The sequence below is a fragment of the Chiloscyllium plagiosum genome, chromosome 20 (assembly GCF_004010195.1).
Source record: "Chiloscyllium plagiosum isolate BGI_BamShark_2017 chromosome 20, ASM401019v2, whole genome shotgun sequence".
NCBI classification, from domain to species: domain Eukaryota; kingdom Metazoa; phylum Chordata; class Chondrichthyes; order Orectolobiformes; family Hemiscylliidae; genus Chiloscyllium; species Chiloscyllium plagiosum.
The window spans coordinates 8,291,609-8,314,765 of NC_057729.1; the positions used below are offsets into that span (position 1 = coordinate 8,291,609).

At 39.8% G+C, this 23,157-nt stretch overlaps 1 protein-coding gene across 1 annotated transcript in view; it reads left to right on the forward strand.

The window, feature by feature from the left end:
* LOC122559948 (solute carrier family 12 member 5-like) overlaps positions 1-23,157 on the forward strand; it is a 125,182-nt gene that overhangs the window by 34,033 nt on the left and 67,992 nt on the right. The window contains exon 7 of the mRNA XM_043710057.1: positions 23,026-23,124. Coding sequence (XP_043565992.1) covers positions 23,026-23,124 — 99 coding nt within the window. The remainder of the gene's footprint in view (positions 1-23,025; positions 23,125-23,157) is intronic.

A 23,157-nucleotide genomic window follows, 5' to 3' on the forward strand; every position in this document is an offset into this window, starting at 1 on the left:
TCTTCTGCAAATGGCAAGGTATATTTATCATTTTAAAACTAAGACTGAGAGATTTCTGTTAACCAAAGGTAATGTATTCAGGAATAGGGGACAAAACCAGAGATATGGAGTTAGATCACAGGTCAATCATGAACTAATTGAATGCCAGCTCATGCTTGAGAGGGTAAGTGGCCTGCTCCTCTTCTTTTGTTCTTAGGGATGCTGGGTATAATGGATACATTTGAGGTTATCCATTTTGGTAAGAGAAACGGAAGTGAAGAGTATGGTGAGACACTGGGAAGAATTAATGATCAAAGGGATCATAAGTCACTGAAAAGCAACAGGCAAGCTTAGCAAGCAATTCGGAAGGCAAGTGATACATTGACCTTTATCACAACAGGATATGACTAGTGGAGTGACGGTGTCCTGCTTCAATTATATAGAGCTATTCTGTGGAGCATTTTGTACAATCTAGGTCCCCTTACAAAAGGAAGCTTACATGTACCATAGAGGGACTGTAGCAGAGGTTCAACAGTCTTCTCCTAGATGTTAGGAGTTTCCTGAGAGAAGAGTTTCAAGACACTGGACCTGAAAGATCCCGAGTTTAGAGGAATAAGTGGTGATCACATTGAAACTTGCAAAATTCTTAAAGGGCTAGACAAACTTGAGAAATCTCTTAACTAAAATGTTCATGAATCTTTAGAGTTCTCTACCTCAGAAGTCATGGAAGCTCAATCACTGTGAATGTTCAAAACAGAGATTGATAGATTCTTAGATGCTAATGACTTCAAGAAATTTGGAAATAACATGGAAAGGTGGTATTGAAGTAGAACATCTCCTTAATATAGAAATGGCAAAGCAAACTAAGCAACAGGTCTACTCCTGTTTATGTGTTCTTTTATTCATATCCTTTTCCTTTCACATTCTATGATATTTTCAAATACTTGTATTGAAATGTATTCTTTCTCATTGAACTATTCACTAATTTTGGTGGCTCAACAAAATCATATAATTCTATGTAATCCTTGTGCTGCCATAGTATAACAAATAAATAAAATGCCTTTACACATTGCACACCAAAGTTGGTTGACCAAAATAATCAAGACAGTTCTTAAAGTTATGACTTAATAATGGTGCCAAAAGGAACTTTTGTTTTCCAGAGTGGAGTTTCCAGAAGACATGGGGTCTTTATCCATCAGCATCATACCATTGTTTTAAGTACCATAAACCTACCAGATCCTGCCTTTGCAGGTATTAGACTTTGAGAACCCTCAATTCCAACTCTAATTAATGTCCTAAAGCAGTCAATTAATGATCACTTAGGGGCTTCATCCTACCTGGGTTGCAATTTTTCTGTTTTTCACTTAATGATTAAGCATTTTAGGTAGACTCCCAGTTGGAATGGGAGTTCCCTCAAACAGTGTTGATCAGTGTGCAGTCAAAGGACAAGATCGAAGACATGAGATTGCTGCTAAAGACTCCTACCATGTTTTTGCTTTCCCTCTGTCAGCATGTCCCCCAACCCCAGAAACCCCTTCAAACAGCACCTTTCCTGTTTATATTCTGCCACTAGGAGTCAAAAGGTTTTTTCTATGGATGGTGCCTGCCACTTTCATTATAACAGTGTCGTGATGCCAAGTTCTGGAACTATCAGCCTCAAATTGGCCAGAAGCTTTTGGGTTCTGAGACTTTCTCAGCTTAGCTAAAAACCCTGCCAGAAGTCAGTCAGCTGCTGAAAGGTTTCCTTCCTCCAAACTGTTCTGATTTGGAACAGTACGAGCACAGGAAGACCCTGGCCATGATGTTTTTGGCTTCCTTCCACCTCCATCACTAGTCCTTGCAGATCCACCTTCGAAAACCTAGGTCTTTCCATTGCTAATAGCTCCATTAACTTTAACCTTCTTGCCAAGCATCCCAAAGGCAATTACAGTAATTCCTGTATGATACGTATAGCTCCCTGTAAGAGGTCTTGTTTAGCTGGGCGTCATGCTTACCGCACGCAGTGCTGGGTCCCTGCTGTCGAGTGGAGCCAGTCATTTGTGTGTTGTGTGCTGTGTGCTGGGATGCATGCTGAAATCATTTAGGTGAGCAGACAACACAAAGTTTGCATGCTGCCTTCCTCAACAGGACCTGTCCCTGATGCCCATGTCCGAAATAAATGTTATCCAATGCTTCCCTATTTGTCTTTTTTTGGCATGCAAATAATTTATTTCCTATAGAATTGGTAATTACATATTTTACAGTTCATTTGATGCCCTGTGTAATAATTATAGCACTTACATATCCATTAAGGCCTTTAATGACTTAACTGCAATTTTTAAGTCATTCTTTTTGTTTGTAACAGAATAAAAAATGGCTTGCATCTCATCTCTTGTTGCATTTTCACCAGTTGGAAAAATTTGATGAATGTCACAAGTATTGGGCAGAGCAGTATTGGAGCCATAGCAGTTTTGGATGATATCTCTAATTGGAATGGCATCAATTAAAATGGCTAAATAATTCAATAATTATTTAATGAGTTGCATTTTGCTAAAGTTTAATTTAAAACGACATAAGTGTGACCCTAAACTAAATAAAGCATAGAACCTAATCTCAGAATATTTATTTCATCTAATCATATATATAAAATGCAGTACCATCTCCTAAAAGGTAAGACAGTTGCAATTATTGCAATAATTAGCATGCTTATGTCACAGGTTAATTTCTGAAGTAGGCATATTAAAACAGCTGACATGTGTAACATTGTTTCAAGATCAGCGTTTATGACTATTAGATTAGATTCCCGACAGTGTGGAAACAGGTCCCTCGGCCCAACAAGTCCACACCGATCCTCTGAAGAGTAACCCACCCAGACCCATTTCCCTCTGACTAACGTACCTAACACTATGGGCAATTTAGAATAGCCAATCCACCTAACCTGCACATCTTTGGACTGTGGGAGGAAACCGGAGCACCCGGAGGAAACCCACGCAGACACAGCAGATTCTCTTTCTCTTTTTTCTTTAAAGGAACTCCTAAAAAAAACTACCTCTGTGACCAGTTTTTCATTTTCACATCTTTCCAAGTATACGTTATGTGGTTCATAGTTTGATATGTTGTGTTCCTAAATAACTCCTTCGCAGATTTTATTGAAGGTGCAATGTGGACGTAAGTTGTTGTCATTGTTGTACAAATCTGAAGATGTGTATGGGTATATGAATAGGAAGGGTTTGGAGGGATATGAGGCCGGGTACTGGCAGGTGGGACTAGATTGTGTTGGGATATCTGGTCGGCATGGGCAGGTTGGACCGAAGGGTCTGTTTCCATGCTGTATGAAAGGGCAATGCTCTATTTCTCTAATCATCTTGCAAATACCAGGTGTCATTGTCTCTATCTTTCCTTCGACACAGTAAATATTACTTTTTCTCATAATTTCCTCAACCCAATGGTAACAACGTTTATTTATGTACCACATTTAACATAGTAAATTACCAGAGTAAAAGGAGCAAAGAGAATTACATTTAACATCAAACTATACTGAGGAGGAATTAAATTGGGTAGGGCTTATGTCATTCTCCTGCTCCTCGGATGATGCCTGACCTGCTGTGCTTTTCCAATGCCACACTTTTTGACTCTGATCTCCAGCATCTGCAGTCCTCACTTTCTCCTCGTCAAACAGTTAGGTTTTAAGGTGAGTTTGAAAGGAGAGAGAAAGGCAGAGAAGCCGAGAAATGAGGGAGAGATTTTCAGAGTGTAGGGGAATAGACACCAAAGGCATAGCTCCTAATGGCAGGGCAATGAAAATTGGAGATTCACAAGGACGCAAAATCAGAGGACTGCAAAGATCTGGGAAGATAGGAGAGCTTGTGGAAGTTACTGAGATATCCAGACCCCATACCGACTCCTTAGGTGTGAACACAATGCTCGTTGCAACGTGTGTGGCCTTGGCTGACTGATCAGGCCAACACAATGAAGAATGCACAAAAGCAGGAAGAATGATGGCACAGATGCTGCATAGAATAACTGACTGTTAATTCACATCTGTAGGTCTTCTTTAATGTTTTCAATCAGAGCCCCGTAAGTGAGAAGAAACAAAGAGCAGAGAGGAAGCTGTACGTATACAGAGAGATGCTAAGTAAGGAGAGAAACACTAGCTTTCTGCGAAGAGGGAACTAGTTGGCATAGTGCAAAAGATTTAATGTTATTCAAATGAAATCTCACTATGTGATGAGTCATAGTCATGAGCCCAGGGTGTTTGAGAATGGTTACTCTCACTTCCAAACTTATAAATAATTCCTCAACATAATAGGGTACAAAGGAATTTATTGACTTTCATAGGAAGTAAGAATGCATGATAACTATTATTATCAATAATTATACATATGCAATGATAACTATCATCAATAATTACACAAACGCTTAAAAGTCACACATGAGAAAATAAATTACTGAAGAATTCAGACATAAAAATCTTGAGCAGTTTGCTTTAAATTCTAATTGACACTGGTCAGAGTTAGAGCAATCTTCATGAAAAATATATTCAACCAGGTAAAGTTTGCTTACAGCACATATTACTTCATTTTTGTGTGATTTTTTACCTTAAAGGTGTGATAGTAGCATTACTTTCATCTCACTTGAATTAACTTCTGTCCCTTGAGCTAGAATGATGCTTATTCAGGCTGATGAGATTCTGCCATGGGCCTCAAACAACTGAACAAGCTGATTCTCAACCTACAATTCATAAGGTACCTAGGATAAGGTGGGACCTGGAATGCAGAATTTGCTTCCTTTTCTTTTCCTGTCTCACCCCACTCTGCCTCGTTATTACAATATTTGGATTCAATGTATGATGACGCTTGAGAGACAAGTTAACATCAATTTGACCAGTTGATAGCAAGCTCCTCACAGTCGTTAATGGCAATGCTGCTATTCTTTAAGAAGAACCTTTGCAGTGTTTTATTTGACCTAACTCTGGAACACTGGCCATTCGAAAGGTCAGAGAACAGGATATGCTGGGGGCACTTTTCAATCATTTCGTCACTATATCAAGTCCACTGTATTTGATTTTGAAGGAGTTTCGCAAGAATGTTTGTAAAGCTGGCTTCATGAAGGACACTAATGTTTGTTCAGTGATCCTCCTTTTGATTCCAGATAATAAAGTGTAGGCATTGGTGGTGGATTTTTTGTAGCATTCTTATGTATGACGAATAGAAAAGTCCAGGTCTCACTGCAGTATGACAGTGTGGTGTAACTATTCTAATGAAGTCAATAGGTTCTTCAGGAGGTGGACAAACCATCCCAACAGATTATTTTCAATGTGTCAGGGGCTGAAGTTTACCTTGGAGCCCTACCCTAAAGAAACTTATCAGTACCCTTTAGCATGAATGTACTCCAGAACTGAACAGAAACCGGCAGAGTAAAATTTTAAAAAAGCACATTTATTCTAACTACTTGCAATTTTTGAAGAAGCTGACATTATCAATGTGCAATGATCCAAGCAATCCTTTAATAAATGTTTTTGTATGGTCTAAAGGTTCTTTCAGATGTGAAGTTGGTTAGCACAACACTAATCTATAATTGCTACCACTAAAATGAGAATTGGTTTAAACCTCAGCATAATTGTAGTTAATACTGAGATTGAAATCTTTGAACAGTTCTGATGTAAGGTAAATTCTGTTTTTCTCTCCACAGATGCTGCTAGACCTGCTGAGTTTACCCATCATGTTCTGTTTTTGTAAAATCTTTGATGTTGGGACAAAGGAAACGCATTACTTGCTGCTATTGTGGCTCATACAGCCTCAAATAGCAAGCTGCCATCTTATTAATCATTCAGATAAACAATCCAAGATCACGGGTTTCAATGATTTTTATTCATAACCTTATAAAGCGTTGATGTTTATGCTCTGCCAGGAGACAAGCTGGTCTATTGATGGAATTTCTAATGCAAAACAAGGTAACCCAATCACTTCTGAATGATCCTTTAGATCTTCCAATTTCTAAATAATCCCCAAGTTTTGTAGAAACGAACTTTGTTCCAGCTCCTTTCACTGCCAGGATGATAAAGTAAAGATTTGGGTGGCCCAGTGGCTAGCGCTGCTGCTTCAGTGGGTAATAGGGAAATACTACTATGTAAGGTGCTTCAAATCCCCTAATGCTGCAGCTTACTGCATCTTTCTCCATTTATATAATGGTTAGCTCCTCAATTCTTCCTGCCCAAGGACATAACCTTACATTTTTCCACATTATATTATATTTACAAAGTTTTTGCCCACTCACTGAAGCTGTTGAGACCACTCGGTAGATTATTTAAATCATCCTCATCAGTTGCTTGTCATTTTTTTTTATTATCCGTAAACTTGGTGATAGTTATTCACTTCAAACATATAAGTCATTACTATATATTGCCATTAATTGTGGGCCCAGCACTGATTGCTGTGGCACTCCATTGGTTTCAGATCGTGATCATGAAAATGCTCCCCTTATCTCTGTCTTCTATTAGTTGGCCAATGCTCTATCCATGCTGATATATTACTATAAACGTCATGGGATCTTGCCTAATTAAGTAGCCTTATGTAATATATTATTAATTGTATTTCGGAAATCCAAATATATTACATCTACTGGCTCCCATTATCTGTCCTACTTATTACCTCTACAAAGAATTCTAATAAATTTATCATGCATGATTTCCCATTCATGACACAATGCTGACCTTGCTTAAGCACATTATGAATCTCTAATTCTCTGCTATTACCTATATTACCGGTTTTTGTGTACCTTTTTTTGAATAAGGTATTACATTGGCAGTCCCCTTAGGCTTTTTCAGAATCAAAGGATTTTTGGAAGATTATCATCAGTGCATTCAATATCTCTGCAGTTACTTCCTTTCTAGGTTACAACCCATCAGGTCCAGTGGGCATATTGGCCTTTAGCCTATTAGTTTCCTTCATGCTTTTTCTCTCTAGTGATGGTTATTATATGCATTAATTGCCTCACTTTGATTATTTAATATTCTTGGACAGCTATTCATGTCTTTACCATGAAGACTGATACAAAATATTTATTCTACCATTCCTTAGCTCCACATTATTTCCCTAGTCTCTTTCTCTAATGGGACTATGTTCACTTTGGCCTCTCTCTCCACCTTTTTATATGACAAAAGAAGCTCCTCTTATCTGTTTTTGTATTACTTGTGAGTTAATCCTCAAAATTTATTTTCTCCATCTTTTGTAGATTTTTGCCATCTTTTATTGGTTTTAAAATTTTCATGATCCTCTTACCATGAATATTTCCCTCAGTGTATTTTGATACATTCCTTAACTTCATCAGTTAACTATGGTTGTTTGTACCCTTGCTAGAATCCTTCTTCATCACTAGGATATACTTTATTGTGAGTCATGGTTTTTTTTTAATGTCTGCCATTGTTCATTAGCCAAACTTTTTGCTAAATTTCTTTCTCAGGCCACAGCCAGCTCTGTCCCCAACCCATTGTAACTACCTTTATTTAGGTTTTACTGCCATTGTTTCCAGATTCTGGATCAGTGGTGCTGGAAGAGCACAGCAATTCAGGCAGCATCCGACAAGCAGCAAAATCGACGTTTCGGGCAAAAGCCCTTCATCAGTCGATTTTGCTGCTCGTCGGATGCTGCCTGAATTGCTGTGCTCTTCCAGCACCACTAATCCAGAATCTGGTTTCCAGCATCTGCAGTCATTGTTTTTACCTCTTTGCCATTGTTTCCAACCCAAGGTTCTCACTGAAAATAAATGTTAAATTCTACCATGATTATTATTTCTATGGGGATCTTTTACACTAAGATCTCATATTAGATAGCTCGTTACAAATGGCCAACTCCAAAATCCAGGCCTGATCCCTGATTGGATCCATAACATGTTATTCTATGTTACTGTAGTGAAACATTCCATGACTTCTATCTCATGGATCCCTCTATCAATTTGACTTTCCTGATCTACTTGAAGATTAAAGTTACCCATGATTAATTCACTGCCCTTTTTTACATGACTGGTTTATGTCCTGCTTTACTATGTATCCTATAGTACAGAATTTTTCTGAGGGCTTATAGACTTTTCCAACCTATATCTTCATCCCTTTGTTATTTCTTACCTCTGTCTGCATGAATTCTATGTCTTTTAATCCATGATAATTTCTTGCTATTGAACTTAATCCATCTCATACTAACAAAACTACCCCACCACCCTTTGCTTCCACTCTGCCATTTTGAAAAGTTACATAATCCCTCAATATTTATTTATCAGCTTCAATATCCTTGTAACCATGTTTCCGTAATGGCTGCAAGATCATACCTATTAATCTATACTTGTGACATCAACTCATTTATTTTGTCCAAAATACAATATAGATTTAAAGTGAGAGCAATTAATTTTGCCTTTTAACTATTTTTGTCTTTTTGTCTTATTTACAGCTGATTTCAATGTTTTTTTAAATTTTATTTTTAATTTTCCTCTCCCATTCTGGGTTTCCTCTTGATTTGCAAGGCTATGTATTCCCTCTTGAAAACCATCCCCCTGTCCCCATGCTAGATTTTGTTTATCCTATGTCAGTTTGCCTGCCACTTAGGTAGTAATCCTGAGATTAATACAATGGAGGTTCAGCTTTTCAAGTTCACTCCTAACTGTTTAGATTCTTTCAACAGTCCTAACAGTGTCATTGCAAACAGAATGGATGACAACACCTGGAACCCTCACTTCCAATTCCAAGTTCCTCTACAGCTGTAAGAAGAATTGGTCAGGCAACATAACCTATAAGTCTCATGCTTACAGCTGCAAAGGAGACTACCTGTACCCCTAACTACACTATCCCTTACCATTACTACACTCCTATTTCTTCTCCCCTTTTTGAAACTCATGCTACAACATGCAGAGAGTAGTATCTATCCCCTTATCTGTACTGTTCACAACTACAGCTACATTCTGTTACACTCCCTCCATCTAAATGGACCCATGCACTCCAGTGCCATGATCAGTTTGGTACATATGCATTAGAACTAAGGTGTCACGAGGAAAAATTAAAAACCAATTAGAAAACCCATGAAAAATTTAACTTAGAGGAAGATTGGACATTATATAAATTAAACAATGGGTTTTCCAGGGCTTTGTAAGTTGCTCCACAGTAATTATGATGTAATACATCACTGAAAACCTAATTGCACCTCTTTGATCAAGCATGACGTTTTGAAGGTTCTTTTAACAGCTTAACAGTGGGAAATCTCATCAGTTTAGACATTCCTAAATAGTTCTGTTTTCAGGAACTCCAACAGCACATCCCACAGAGAAGCAGAGAATTACTGGCAACAATTTCTGGATTTCCATATTCTACATAGTACGAGTGTGGATAGCACAAGTTGCGATTAGTTTCACAATTGTAAGGACAGCAAACGTTAACATTACAGCCAAAAAAGCTGGGTCTATACAGTGACAGAAAAAAAACCATGAATGGTTTAAAAAGTAAAGTAGGTTACTTGCCTGCCATTTCAATTGTATTGACTAATGAATAATTATACTATACCCTGTAGAAATGCTAAGTCTTTTTGAGCAAACGTTAAGAAGCTTGGTTCAACAGAGTGAGTTCGAGGACAGTCTATATTTTGTTTGCCATTCAAACGTTATTCAAAAAGGAGATAATTTTCGACCTAATAACAGGTCTGTGGAGTTTTCATCAAAAATGAAGCTGTTTAACCATCTGTACATTAGCAAATGTAAAAATCCCTCAACCTGAAACTCACATCTATTGCATCTTACACTGATACTGAGTGAAAGGTTTTTGTTTGGAATTTTCTGACCTAAGTGTCTCTTTGCAAAGCATTTGCTAAATTGGTATCTGTACAAGAAGAAAAATCAGATTGATTTTCAGCAAATGTTTTTTGAGTAGCAATCCTATTAGCAACGCAACTTAGGACATTGGATTTAAAATGATTTGTAATTTAAAGAATAAATTTAAAGAATAACTTAAATAAAATGCAAGAGGCTTGAAATGCCATTCAGCTTTATAGTATATTTTTACAGACCTGAATGACAAAGATCGTGAAGGCATTTTTATCTCATTCTACATTTAGTATATAATTTAAAATGGGATGCTTCTTCTAAATGTTTTAAATTTTTCATAGATCATTGATTTTCATTGATTGTTGATGAATGAATAGCACAGTAATTATAGTATAAACAAATGTAAATTATTGATTTAATCACAAGACCTGGTAATTAGTAGGAAACTAGTCACAGGGGTTACTCAAACTAACATTTCTAACATTTCTATTTTATTAGATGTCAATCATTTTTAACTAAACATGTTACTGATAACACAAGCAGTTGTTGATGCCAACAGTCTTAAAGTGAAAAAAAATACATCTGAACAAATAAAAATCTGATATAATTAATTTTAAACATTTCTGCAGTAACTTTTAACTGGAATAAATATGCCTCCTAAAATGTGGTTCAATAGCACCCTGTTCCTTCACATTTATCATACGTGTTTGCACTTTTGATCATAACTGCATCAAATGACACCATGCACCTGGTGAGCATCTGTCAGAACTGTGTAAAACACGTTGATAAAAATGTCAATCCTCATATAAGCAAGCACTCATCCGCAGCAAGCAGCACCTCTACTCTTGGTTAGTTCTATTTAAGGAACTGTTTTTAGGTTAATTGCTGATTGATTTTTAGTGACATTTGCTGTGAACGTACAAATGTTTGGTAAATTTCCAGGGTTGTTCATGTTGTTATAGTCTACAGCAAGTGATGTGACATGTGCCAAAGGACATTATGCTGACTTTAGGGATGCTGCAGAACCCACTTGCTAATGGATATGGGTGCAATATGTTGTATCCCCCTTAGACTTCAACATGACAGGCATGAAAGCTGTTGTCTCAGGAGTCTAGGTGCCTTTCTGGAGTGCATGTTGTAGCTGTTACACTCTGCTGCTAGTGAGTGTCAGTGGTAGGCAGACTGTGAATGTTTCTGTATGTGGTACCAATGGAGCAGGCTGCTTTGTCCTGGATTGTGTCAAGCTTCTTGAATGTTGTTGGAGCTGCCCCCATTTAGACAAGTGGGAAGTATGCCTTCACACTCCTGAGTTTTGCTTTGTAGATGCTGGATAGTCTTTGTGATAGTCTGAGTGAACTGGGCAAAAATATTAAAGGGCAGGGGAAAATGCTGAGGGAGATACTAAATACCTTTTAATTAAAGCATACTCCTGAGAGGAAGAGGATTTGTAAAAAGATGAAAAATCTTAACATGCTTAACAAGGAAGTCACGGATTACATAAAGGCAGAAGCTATATAAATTGCAAGAGAATAGTAAAAGTAAATCGTGGCCCTTAAGAGGATGAAAATGGTGAGGTAATAATGGGAAATTCAGAAATAGCAGAGGCATTAACTAATATTTTGTCTCTGTTATCACAGTGGAAGATAGTAGAACATAGAACAATACGGCATAGTACAGGCCCTTTGGCCCTTGATGTTGTGCTGACCATTTATCCTACTCCAAGTTCAGACTAACCTGCATACCCTTCATTTTACCATCCTTCATGTGCCTATCCAAGAGTCACTTAAATGTCCCTAATGTATCTGACTCTACTAGCCACCCCACCCCAACCCCCATGCACCCACCACTCTCTCTGTAAAGAAACAAACTTTGACGTCTCCCCTAAACCTTCCTCCAATCGCCTTAAAATTATGTCCCCTTGTGATAGCCATTTCTGCCTGGGAAAACAGTCTCTGACCATTCACTCAATCTATTCACTCATCATCTTGTACATCTCTATCTAGTCACCTGTCATCCTTTTTCACTCTAGTGAGAAAAGCCCTAGCTCCCATAACCTTTCTTCATAAGACATGCCCTCCAGTCCAGGCAGAATACTGCTCAATCTCCTCTGCACCCTCTCTAAAACTTTCACATCCTCCCAATAATAAGGCAACCAGAACTGAACACAATATTCAAGTATGGCCTAACCAGGGCTCTATAAAGCTGCGGCTAAACCTCATGACTCAGAAACTTAATCCCCCTGCTAATGAAAGCCAACAGCCTTCTTAACTTTCATTTATACCAAAAAGTTTCAGTTTCTACAGAGAAACTTGGTGAAATTATGATAATTTGGGAGAAAGTATTAAGCAAACTGATAGGACTAAAGGCTGATAGATTCCTAGGGCCTGATGGCCTGCACCATAGGGTATTAAAGGAGTGGCAGCAGAGACAGTGGATGCATTAGATATGATATTCCAAGGTTCCCTGGATTCTGGAAAGGTACCAGTGGTTTGGAAGCATGCTAAGGTGACACCCTTATTCAAAAAAGGAAATAGACAAAAGGTGGGAAATCAGATCAGTTAGTTTTACCTCTGTCATGGGGAAGTTGCTACAGTCAATCATAAAGGAGGAGGTAATTGAACATTTTGAAAAACAAAACTCAATTCACAGTGTCAGCATGGTTTCATAAAGAGCAGGTCATGTTTGACATGCTGGAGTCCTTGAGGGTGTAACCAGCAAGGGGGATAATGGGAATCTGGTGGATGTGGTATATCTAGGCTTTCAGAAGGCATTTGACAAAGAGATGCATAAAAGACTGATACAGAAAGTTTGATCCCGGGGGGGTTAAGGGTAGAGTATTTGCCTGGATGGAGGATTGGCTGACTGACAGAGAGCAGAGGGTTAGGATAAATAAGCCCTTCTCTGGATGGTAAACTGTCACTAGTGGAGTGCCACAGGATTCAGTTCTCAGACATCAACTATTTACAACCTTTATAAATGACCTGCAACCAGGGACAGAATGTAACATTGCGAAATTTGTGCATGATACTAAAATAAGTGGGAATGCAGACTGTGATGAAAAGATAAAGAGTTTACAGATGGGTATTGATAGGCTAGGAGAAATGGCCAGAATCTGGCAGATGGAGTTTAGTGTAGATAAGTGTGAGATTGTCCATTTTGGCTAGAAAATTAAAAGAGCCAATTATTATTTAAATGTGAAGCAGATTCAAAGTGCATCAGTTCAGTGGAGTCTGGGCACCTTTGTGCATGAATCACAGCAAGTCACTGTGCAGACGCAGCATATATTAAGTGAGGCAAATGGAATCTTGGCATTTATTGCAAAAGATCTGGATCAGAAAAATAAGGAAGAGTTGTTACAATTATATAAGGTGTTAGTGAGACCACATCTGGAGTATTGTGTCCAGTTTTGGTTTCCTTACTTGAGGAAGGCTATGATGGCACTGGAGGCAGTTGAGAGGAGGTTCATCAGGTTGATTCCAGGGATGAAAGGACTGTTGTACAAAGAGAGGTAAATAGCTTGGACTTGTACTGGCTGGAGTTCAGAAGAATGAGGGAAGATCTGATTGAGGTGCATAAAATGCTAAAGAGGATTGATAAAGTTGATGTTGAACAGATGCTCCCCCTTGTGGGACAGTCTCGATTAAGAGGTCATAGGTATAGAGTGAAAGAAGATAGCTTAAAAACTGAGAGAAAGTAAGGACTGTAGATGCTGAAGATCAGAGTCAAGAGTGTAGTGCTGGAAAAGCACAGCAGGTCAGGGAGCATCCAAGGAGCAGGAGAATTGACTTTTCGGGCAAGAGTCCTTCATCAGGAATATTCAAAACTGAGATGAGGAGAAACAATGTCTCTCAGAAGGTTTTGAAACAGTGGAACTCACTCGCCAGAGTCCAGTGGAGGCAGAATCAATCAGCAGATTCAAGAAAGAAGTAGATATGTTTCTGATGAAAAATGGATTAACAAGCTGTGGGGAGCAAGTAGAGTTGAGGCCAGGGGTAAGATCAGCCATGATCATGTTAAATGGCAAAGTGGACTCGAAGGGCCCACTCCGAAATCCTATGTCCCCATGTGATTCAGGAGATGAACTACTCACCTGAATGATTCATTGGACCTGCTCTTGAAATCATTGTGTTTATATAACGAGTCTGGTTCAGTGTCCTGTCAATGGTAATCCCAGAATGTTGATACCTGGGATTTAGTGATTGTAATGCCATTGAATGTCAAGGGACGATGGTTAGATTTTCTCTTGATAAAGATGGTCAATGAGCAGATATTTGGCAAATAAGTGTTGCCTGATTACACCTTCCATCACAGTATCAAGATCCATTGGAACTTGCAGCCATAACTCACCACCAAGACAGTACGTTCCTTGCCACCAACTTGATATAGTGAACTGCAGAGCAAAATGAGGAAGAGAGGAGAAAATTAATACAGTTTCTTCCTAACCAAGCTGTCCATAATTGATCCATTCAACTGTGATGTCAGTAAATGTGACTCAAATTCCCCATTTCCTAATACACCCACAAATTCCCTTGCCTCTGCCACAGGTCATCACAGCAACCATTTTGATACCATGCAGTATAAAAAGCCAGCATAATACAAAATTTCCAAACTGAATTTAGAAATCAAATCCTGCCAAATTACATACAAAATAGACAAGCAGGAAGTTGGAAGAACCCAGCAAGCCAAGCAGCATCAAAAGGTGGAGAAGTCAATGTTTTTGATGTAACTCTTCTTCAGGACTGGGGGTGTGTGCAAGGGGAGCTGCAGATAAAAGGGGTGGGGGGCAGGGTGGTAAGGTGGGGATAGGTGAAGACAGGTAGAGGGTGCAACCTTGTTGGTCAAAGGGAGGGATGAATCCAGTTGGTGGCTGGAAGGAAGGGTCGATGAGAGGAATGGAAGGGAAGGGAAGGAGCTGGGAAGGGAGTCAGGGGATGGGAAGGGAGATTATTTGAAATTGGAGAACGCAATGTTGAGTCCTTTGGGCTAAAGGCTGCCCGGCAGAAGACGAGGTGTTGTTCCTCCAATTTGTGGTTTGATTCGCTGTGGCATTGGAGGAGACCAAGGATGGTCATGTCAGAAATGGAGTGGAAAGGGGAATTAAAATGGGCGGTGACTGGGAGGTCTGGTCAGCCCCTGTAGGCCCAGCTGAGATGGTTGGTGAAACGTTCCCTTAGTTTAGAGAAGACCACATTGGGAGCACCGGATACAGTAAACTATGTTGGAGGAGAGGCAGATGAACCTCTTGCCTCACCTGGAAGGACTGTTTGAGGCCCTGGATGGAGGTGAGGGGGTTTATGTGTCAGCATGTTGTGCATCTTTTATGGGTGCAGGGGAAGGCACCTGGGGGTTTGAAGAGGGGGAGGGGTGGGGGTTTGGTAGGGAGAGTGGCGCAAACAATGGACTGTTGAAAGTAATGATCCTTGCAGAAGGCAGAGAGGGGATGGGAGGGGAAGATGTTCTTGGTCGTGGGGTCTAATTGGATTTGGTGAAAATGTTTAAGGATGAAACACTGGATGTGGAGATTGGTGGGGTGATAAGTGAGGACAAGGGGGACCCTGTCTTTATTATGTTTAGAGGAGCAGCGTTTAGAGCAGTGGAACGGGGAATGGAGGTGATGCAGTGGAGGACTGTCTGAACAACTGAGGGAGGAAAAGCACGTTATTCAAAATAGGTGGACATCTGGGATGCTTGGGAGTGAAATGTTTCCTCTTCCAAGCAGATGCGGTGGAGGCAGAGAATTTGGAAAATGGGATGGAGTTCTTGCAGAATATTGGGTGGGAGAAGGTATAATCCAGGTAGTTATGAGAGTCTGTCATTTATAGTAAACGTCTGTCTGGAGACTGTCACCAGAAACGGAAGTGGAGAGATTAAGAAAGGGGAGGGAGGTATCCGAGATGAACCAACTGAATTGGAGGGTGTGGTGAAAATTGTGGGCGGAGTCGATAAACTGCTCCAGTTCAGCCTGGGTGCAGAACGCTTCACCGATGCAGTCATCGATATAATGGTGGAAGAGTTGAGGCAAAGTGCCAGTGTAGGTACTGAAGAGAGACTGTTCGACATAGCTGACAGAGAGGCAGGCTTGGTTGGGGCCCATTCGGATGCCAATGTCCACTTCCTCGATTTGGAGGAAATAGGAAGAGTTAAAGGAAAAGTTATGAAGTGTGAGGATTAGTTCGGTGAGGCGGAGGAGGATATTGGTGGAGGGGGACTAGATAGGTCTGTTGGAGAGGAAGAAGCGGTGTGCCTGGAGGCCATCCTTGTGGGGTATGAATGTGTTTCACGACTGCACGTCCACAGTGAAGATAAAGCACTGGGACCCGGAAATTGGAAGTCACTAAAGGGGTGGAGGGCATATTTAGTGTCGCGGATGTAGGTGCGAAATGTCTGAACCAAGGGGGAGAGGATGGAGTTGAGATAGGATCACCCTCCCTCCACCTTATCTGCAGCTCCCTTTACACCCACCCCCAGTCCTGAAGAAGGCTACATTTGAAATGTTGACTTCTCTACCTCCTGATGCTGCCTGGATTGTTCTTCCAACCTCCTGCTTGTCTATCTTGGATTCCAGCATCTGTAGTTTTTTTGTCTCTAATCAAAATTACATGCAAAAGCCAATTACTTGCCTTTGTGCCTGTCTTCTATATTTCATTGCATGGTCCAGAGCTCCTACATTGCTGCCCACTAAATATATCATGTTCATGGGAAACTCCTGACCATATTTGGAGGAGTCTACTGATGACCCTGAAGGATGACTTTGAACATTTGGGTCCAGACAGTTTAGCGTCAGACTGCATTTGGCACGGACACATACACTTAAAGAGTGGCAATGGTGGGAGGTCACAGAGAGAGCACAGCAGATATCCATTCCATAGTCCACCCCAATCATTCCCACAGTAGCTAATGCCCCAAATTACAGCTCCCAACCTGACTCTCGTGTTCAATTATTCTATATTTGATTCAGTGAGTCTGTTTACTCTTAATGATCATGGTGTTTTATTGATTAAAATTGGACATGGACCCAGAGAAAAGTAAACAAACTGTAGAAAAACTTGGAAGCCAAATCTAAAATATAGAATGTATATTTTAAAACACTTTAAATTGTAAGTACAATTTTTTTTGTTTTTCTGTATTTTTGTTTGTAGACTGAAATAGGAAAATAACTTTTAAAATCAAGGATTGTTGAGCGATTGCTTTTTTTTCAAAAACAAGTAATCTGACACTCATTGTAAGTGCTGTTTAGACAGCTGCCAGTTCAAGTAATAGTTAAAGGTTTGCAGATAATCTAGATTCAAGTGCTAAGTACAAATGGAAATCCAGTCAGCAACAAATAGCTATTTGACCTGTGGACAAGTGACTAGTTATCAATGACAAAGGTCTCTGCCTTTCAACAACAATGTGATTGGGTCTCAGGCAGCCAAATAGTTTGGGGTTGTGAACACATTATGGAGCAGTCTTTACATTTCCTTCACGTCAGGAGCTGTGTCTGTTCTCTGCAATTAAAACACTTTAAGGTGAAGAAAACCTGTTTCTTTTTCCTTAAGCAGTTGCTTTAAGCTATGACTTTTCATTAAAAAGCATAGGTATATAATAATCGTGTGAACCAGTCATCTTGTGCCTTCTGCAAAAAAGAGAAAGGGGCTGCAAAGGAAGATTGAAAAACAGCATTCCAATCAGTACAAGAATAATTTCAGCAAATCCTGTGAACAGGAAATTCTGAATGGTTTTCCCAATGTTTCCCTCCACCCATAACACCCAAGCTTTCTTTTTGTCTACTTGTGTCTATTTCTTTTGTCTAGTCTGTATGTGTGTGGAACGAGAGTTTAAAAGTGGGTTCAAGTTTTATCTTATGAAGTTTGCATGATGGTTTGGAGGCAGTTCAGGGAAGGTCCATTAGCATGATTCTGGAGATGAAAGGCTAGCCTTATAAGGAGAGGTTAAGCAGTTTAGGTATATTTGCCCTTACGTTTAGTACGATGAGAGATCTAATTGAGGAATATCAGACGCTAAACAGATTGACAAAGTAGATGTATAGTGGATGATTCTAGTTGTAGGGCAATCTCGAATATGAGATCATAATTTTAGGCTAAGGTGTGGCAGATTTAATGCAAATATGAGGAAGAATTATTTCTCTCAAAGCATCATGAACGTGTCGAATTCCTCACCCGAGATTGCAGTGGTCACCAGAACACAGTAAATTTAACGAGGAAATACATTTTTAATTAGAAACAGGTTAAAGAGTTGCTGGGAGTAAGCAGGAAAGTGGAGTTGAGGCCAAAATGCCCCACCCCCACCCTCCTCTAGCTAATCTCTCCACGCTTCAGTCTCTCTGCCTTTATTCCTGATGAAGGGCTTTTGCCCAAAACGTCGATTTTGCATGTCCTCGGATGCTGCCTGAATTGCTGTGCTCTTCCAGCACCACTGATCCAGAATCGAATAATGAATTGCCTGCTCCTGGTTTTTATTTATCTTCTTATCAGTTATATGTCAATAGTTTATAATTATTTACCGGTAGCTAGAGTCTGTTTATTTGTAATAAATAGTCATTTTTTGTAAACACAGAAACCTGTTTCGTGCTTTCTGTCTACCTGAGTCTGAAAAATAAATTAGGGAATTCTGCATACTTTTCAAAATCTTTAACTTTTGTGGAACTTTGGCAAAAGTAGGCCCGTATTTTTAGCATGAGGTACCCGCGTGAGGCCGGATGAAATGAAAGCTGTTCCGCACATGTAGAAGCTGGTGTCATCACTGCATAAAAATCAGGCAGTGTTAAAAACATCGGCCTATGTTATTTTCCCCAGCCCTCTCCCACTTCTCTCACTCCATTCACTTTTCTCCTGTTTTTAGTTTATTATTATGTTCAATTAGATCAATGGAAACAGCACATTGACTCATTTGTTTTAATGAGAGTCCATGATCTGAAACCATGAAAGGTTTTATTTAGTTCCTTAATTCGCACATTGTGCTTCAAGAAGGGAAAGACTGCTTATTTTTGATGATTGATGTATCAAAATAAGGATCTACTTAGTTCAGCCTTGAGAAGGATTTGATTGTAATGCTCTGATAGCAAAATGATTTGGTTTCTCAGGTAAAATTTAACATGTTGCCAATCTATGTGAAAGAACCTGACTGCTACCGCACTGGAACAGATGGAGGCTATGCCACAGTCTGAGTTAGTGTAGTGTGCTTTCCTTAGAGTTGTTCCCTTCAGAAAATCTGATTTAAGACTATCTCAGTTATTTAACCAAACTGCCCTGATAACTCCATGGCAATAACTGAGCTGTACAGTTCACCAAGCTCCTGGATTCAATCTGTGCCAAGGTACAAACAGGTGAAACTGAATGGGTAGGAAAAGACCAGCCAGCTCATCAAACCTGTCCCTCACCTCAGGATGACTGGGGCATCATCTTATTCTCCTTCCACCACCTTTCATCTTCTAGCAGTCATGTGACGTCCCAGGAGAGGCAACAAAATAAATAGGAAAAAACCCTTGGATCAATAACAACAATATCAACAACTTATATTTAAGTAGCAGATACAAGATATTAAAGCATCTCAGAGGGCTTCACAGGCATATAAAGAAACAAAGTATGACACTGAACCATGTTAAAAGATATTGTGTTGCAGTTGTACAAAACTCTAGTGAGGCTGCACTTGAAGTATTGCATGCAGTTCTGGTCACCCCCTTATAGGAAGTATGTGGAGGCTTTGGAAAGGGTGCAGAGCACTTTTACTAAGATGTTGCCTGATATGGAGGGAAGGTCTTATGAGGAAAGGCTGAGGGACTTGAGGCTGTTTTCATTAGAGAGAAGAAGGTTGAGAGGTGACTTAATTGAGACATACAAGATGATCAGAGGATCAGATATGATGGACAATGAGAACCTTTTTTCCTCTGATGGCGATGGCTAGTATGAGAGGACATAGCTTTATATTGAGGGGAATAGATACAGGACAGATGTCAGAGGTAGTTTTTTTACTCAGAGAGTAGTAGAGGCATGGAACGTCCTGCCTGCAACAGTAGTAGACTCACCAACTTTAAGGGCCTTAAAATGATCATTGGATGAACATATGGGTGAAAATGGAATAGTGTAGGATAAATAGACTTCAGATTGGTTCCACAGGTTGGCACAACATCGAGGGCCAAAGGGCCTCTACTGCGCTGTAATGTTCTATGTTCTATACCAGCTTGGGGGACTAAATGTAAGTCAAGGGGGTAGGTTTGGAGGAGCATCTTAAATGAGCAAAGTGGATCAGAGAGGTGCAGGAAGAATGTTTCACAGCTTACAACCTAAGCAACTGAAAGCAAACCAGTGATGGGGGTTATTTAAAATGTAGATGCACAAGAGGTTGGCATTAGAACAGGACAGATATCGCAGAGGGTTGTGGAGCTGAAGGAAATGAGAGATAAGGATGAGTCAAGCCATGGAGGGGTTTGAAAGCAAGGATGAAACTGTGTTGGACCAGGAGTCAATCAATGTCAGCGAATACAAGAATGATGAGGAAACATGAGTTAAGACATGGGAAGCAAGGTATGGCCTGATCTCAAATTTACAGAAGGAGTAATGTGGAAGACCAGCCAGGAGTGGTTGAAATCAAGCATAGAGGTAACAAACATATGAACGAGGGCTTCAGCAACAGACAAGTTGACACAGGGACAAAGTCACGTGATGTCATGAAGGTGGAAATAAACAGCTAAAATGATGGCATGAATGTAAGGTCAGAAATTCAACAAGGGGAATAATTCTGGAAAGTGTAACTGTGCCTCTTCCCCACACTCTCAACATGATCAAAGCCGGTTCAAGAAACCAAGGAACATTGGACAAAGTGGGCAGCATGGTGGCTCAGTGGTTAGCACTGCTGCCTCACAGCTCCAGAGACCTGGGTTCAATTCCCACCTCAGGCAACTGTCTGTGTGAAGTTTGCACATTCTCCCCGTGCCTGCGTGGGTTTCCTCCGGGTGCTCCGGTTTCGTCCCACAGTCCAAAAATGTGCAGGTTAGGTGAATTGTCTGTAATATTAGGTGAGGGGGCAAATATAGAGGAATGGGTCTGGGTGAGTTGCTCTTTGGTGGGTCGGTGTGGACTTGTTGGGCTGAAAGGCCTGTTTCCACACTGTAAGTAATATAATCTAAAAAAAAGTTATCGATAAAGATCTCCTTTGCTTCTTCTAAAGGGCTTTCAGACAGTCAGCATCCAGCATAGCAGCTCGCACTGCCTTTCAGAGGCCCACCACACTCTAGGAAAAATAAAAACCACTAACCATCCAATCTATTTTGAATCTTAACAGAGTTTAAACCAGGTGTTAGATATCAAATGCAATTGTCTTTGATGCAACTGACCTTAGCAAATTGGCAAGACATGAAAAGATCGGTCCTTCTCTTTTATTCATGACCCAGTCACCTTTACTAAAGAGTGTCTGTAAGATCACAAGCCACCCTAGTTTGACTCTCATCCTCTCAAGGTCTGAATAGCTTATTAATTCCACTGTCTGATCTCCTGCTAAAAGAACTCTTATTTGGCCAAGGTAGTGGAGGGCAGAAGCTCACAAGCTGGAGGTGGGAATACCTGCAGCAAAACAGCAGAAGCAGTTTTTTTTTTAATTATTAAATGGGATGTTAGCTTTGCTAGTAAGTACAGCATTTGTTTCTCATTCCTAATTGCCCTTGATAAGGTGTTGGTGAGCCAGATTCTTGTACAGCTGTGTGCCATGTGTGTAGGTGCAATTAGAAAGGGAGTTCTAGGACTTTGTTACAGGAATAGGGAAGAAATGGTGGTATAGCTTCATGCTAGAATTGTCTGATGTCTGAAGGAGAGCTTGCATGGGGTGATATTCTGAAGTTCCCATCTGTCTGATATCCTTATCCTTTTGGACGATAGAAGACAGAATTTGGGAAGGTGTTGTCAAAGAAGTCAATGGGACCAGAGAGTACAACTTGTGTTAAACTTGTACAAAGCATTGGTTCAGCCTTGGCTGATGTACTACATCCAGTTCTACAAACTACAGGTTTGAAAGAATGCCAAAAGTATTCGCAAGAATGGTTCCAAGAATCTCAATCTCAATTACATAGACTGGAGAATTTACGACTAGACAGAGTCAATAGGCAAAATTGTCCCATTGATGGAAGGATCAGGAATCAGAAAGCTCAGGTTTAACATAATTGGCAAAAGAAGCAATGCAGACATTGGGAAACTCTTTCTCCCACAATGATTGTGCAGTGTTATGCGGAGAGATTATTGGAGTTTCAATAAGTGAATTGTTCCTTCAGAGAGCCAGCACAGACTGTGGCCAAATGGTCTCCTTCTATGTTCCTATGTCTACTCGCCCTATTTCTACAAGATTTTTGTCCATTGAAGTTATAAGCAGATGTCAGGAGAATGCTGTAGACAATCTCCTTGAATAAAAACCGAAAGAACTGTGGATGCTATATATCAGAGATAAAAATAGAAATTGCTGGACCAAGCTCAACCAGTTCTGAGGAAGGGACACTTGACCTAAAACTTTAACTCTGATTTCTCTTACCAGACATTGCCAGACCTTCTGGGACATTCTGCTGCTTTTGTTTATGTCAGATAAGGAAACTAAACTTGATTGTTAAGGATAACATGCAATTAATTTGCAAAAAGGGACAATAGAAAGTTGTACTGTGTGAATCTGATCATTACTGTTGCTCAGTATTTTCAATTCATGAAAAAAAGTGGATTAATGTTTTTTTTAATCACATATCAATATATCAGATGTTTTCTCAGTTTGTCTTCAAAAGAATTGAAAATTGCCACATATAATGGCTATGCTGTTTAAATCACAATGGGAAATTATATCAAAATACTGTATAGTTGCATATGGTGCAGTATTGGCTTCTCTTAAAGGTAAGACATGAAGTCCACTTACACCAGCGTACCTGAGAGAATATGTAGGACCTGCATTTCATAACAGAAACTTGAATGGCAATAAAATTTCCAAATGATTCCCTTCACAGTGTTTTGCCTTCATTGTGTATCTACCCTGTATTCCCACAATAAGTAGTCCCCTAAAACCTCGCAGGAAGTTACTGTTTCACTGTCAAGTTAAAGAGTGAATACTTCTGTGCAAATGCATGCTTACTTTCTTTTTCTATATTTCTAATTATCTTCCTTTCCGAAGCAACTCTTGTATCAGCGGAGAAGGTGGACAAATGAGAGCCAACGGAAATTTGATTTGAGATACTAAAGCTCAAATCACTGCTACAGAGATTATGAAAATGCTCATGTGATCTATTCTTCATCTCTCTTCCAGGAATTATGGCTGGTTCAAATAGATCAGGAGACCTTAGGGATGCCCAGAAGTCTATTCCAATTGGTACAATCATGGCAATTGCAACAACGTCTGCAGTCTGTATCCTTTTGCCTCTTAATGCAGAACTTAGCT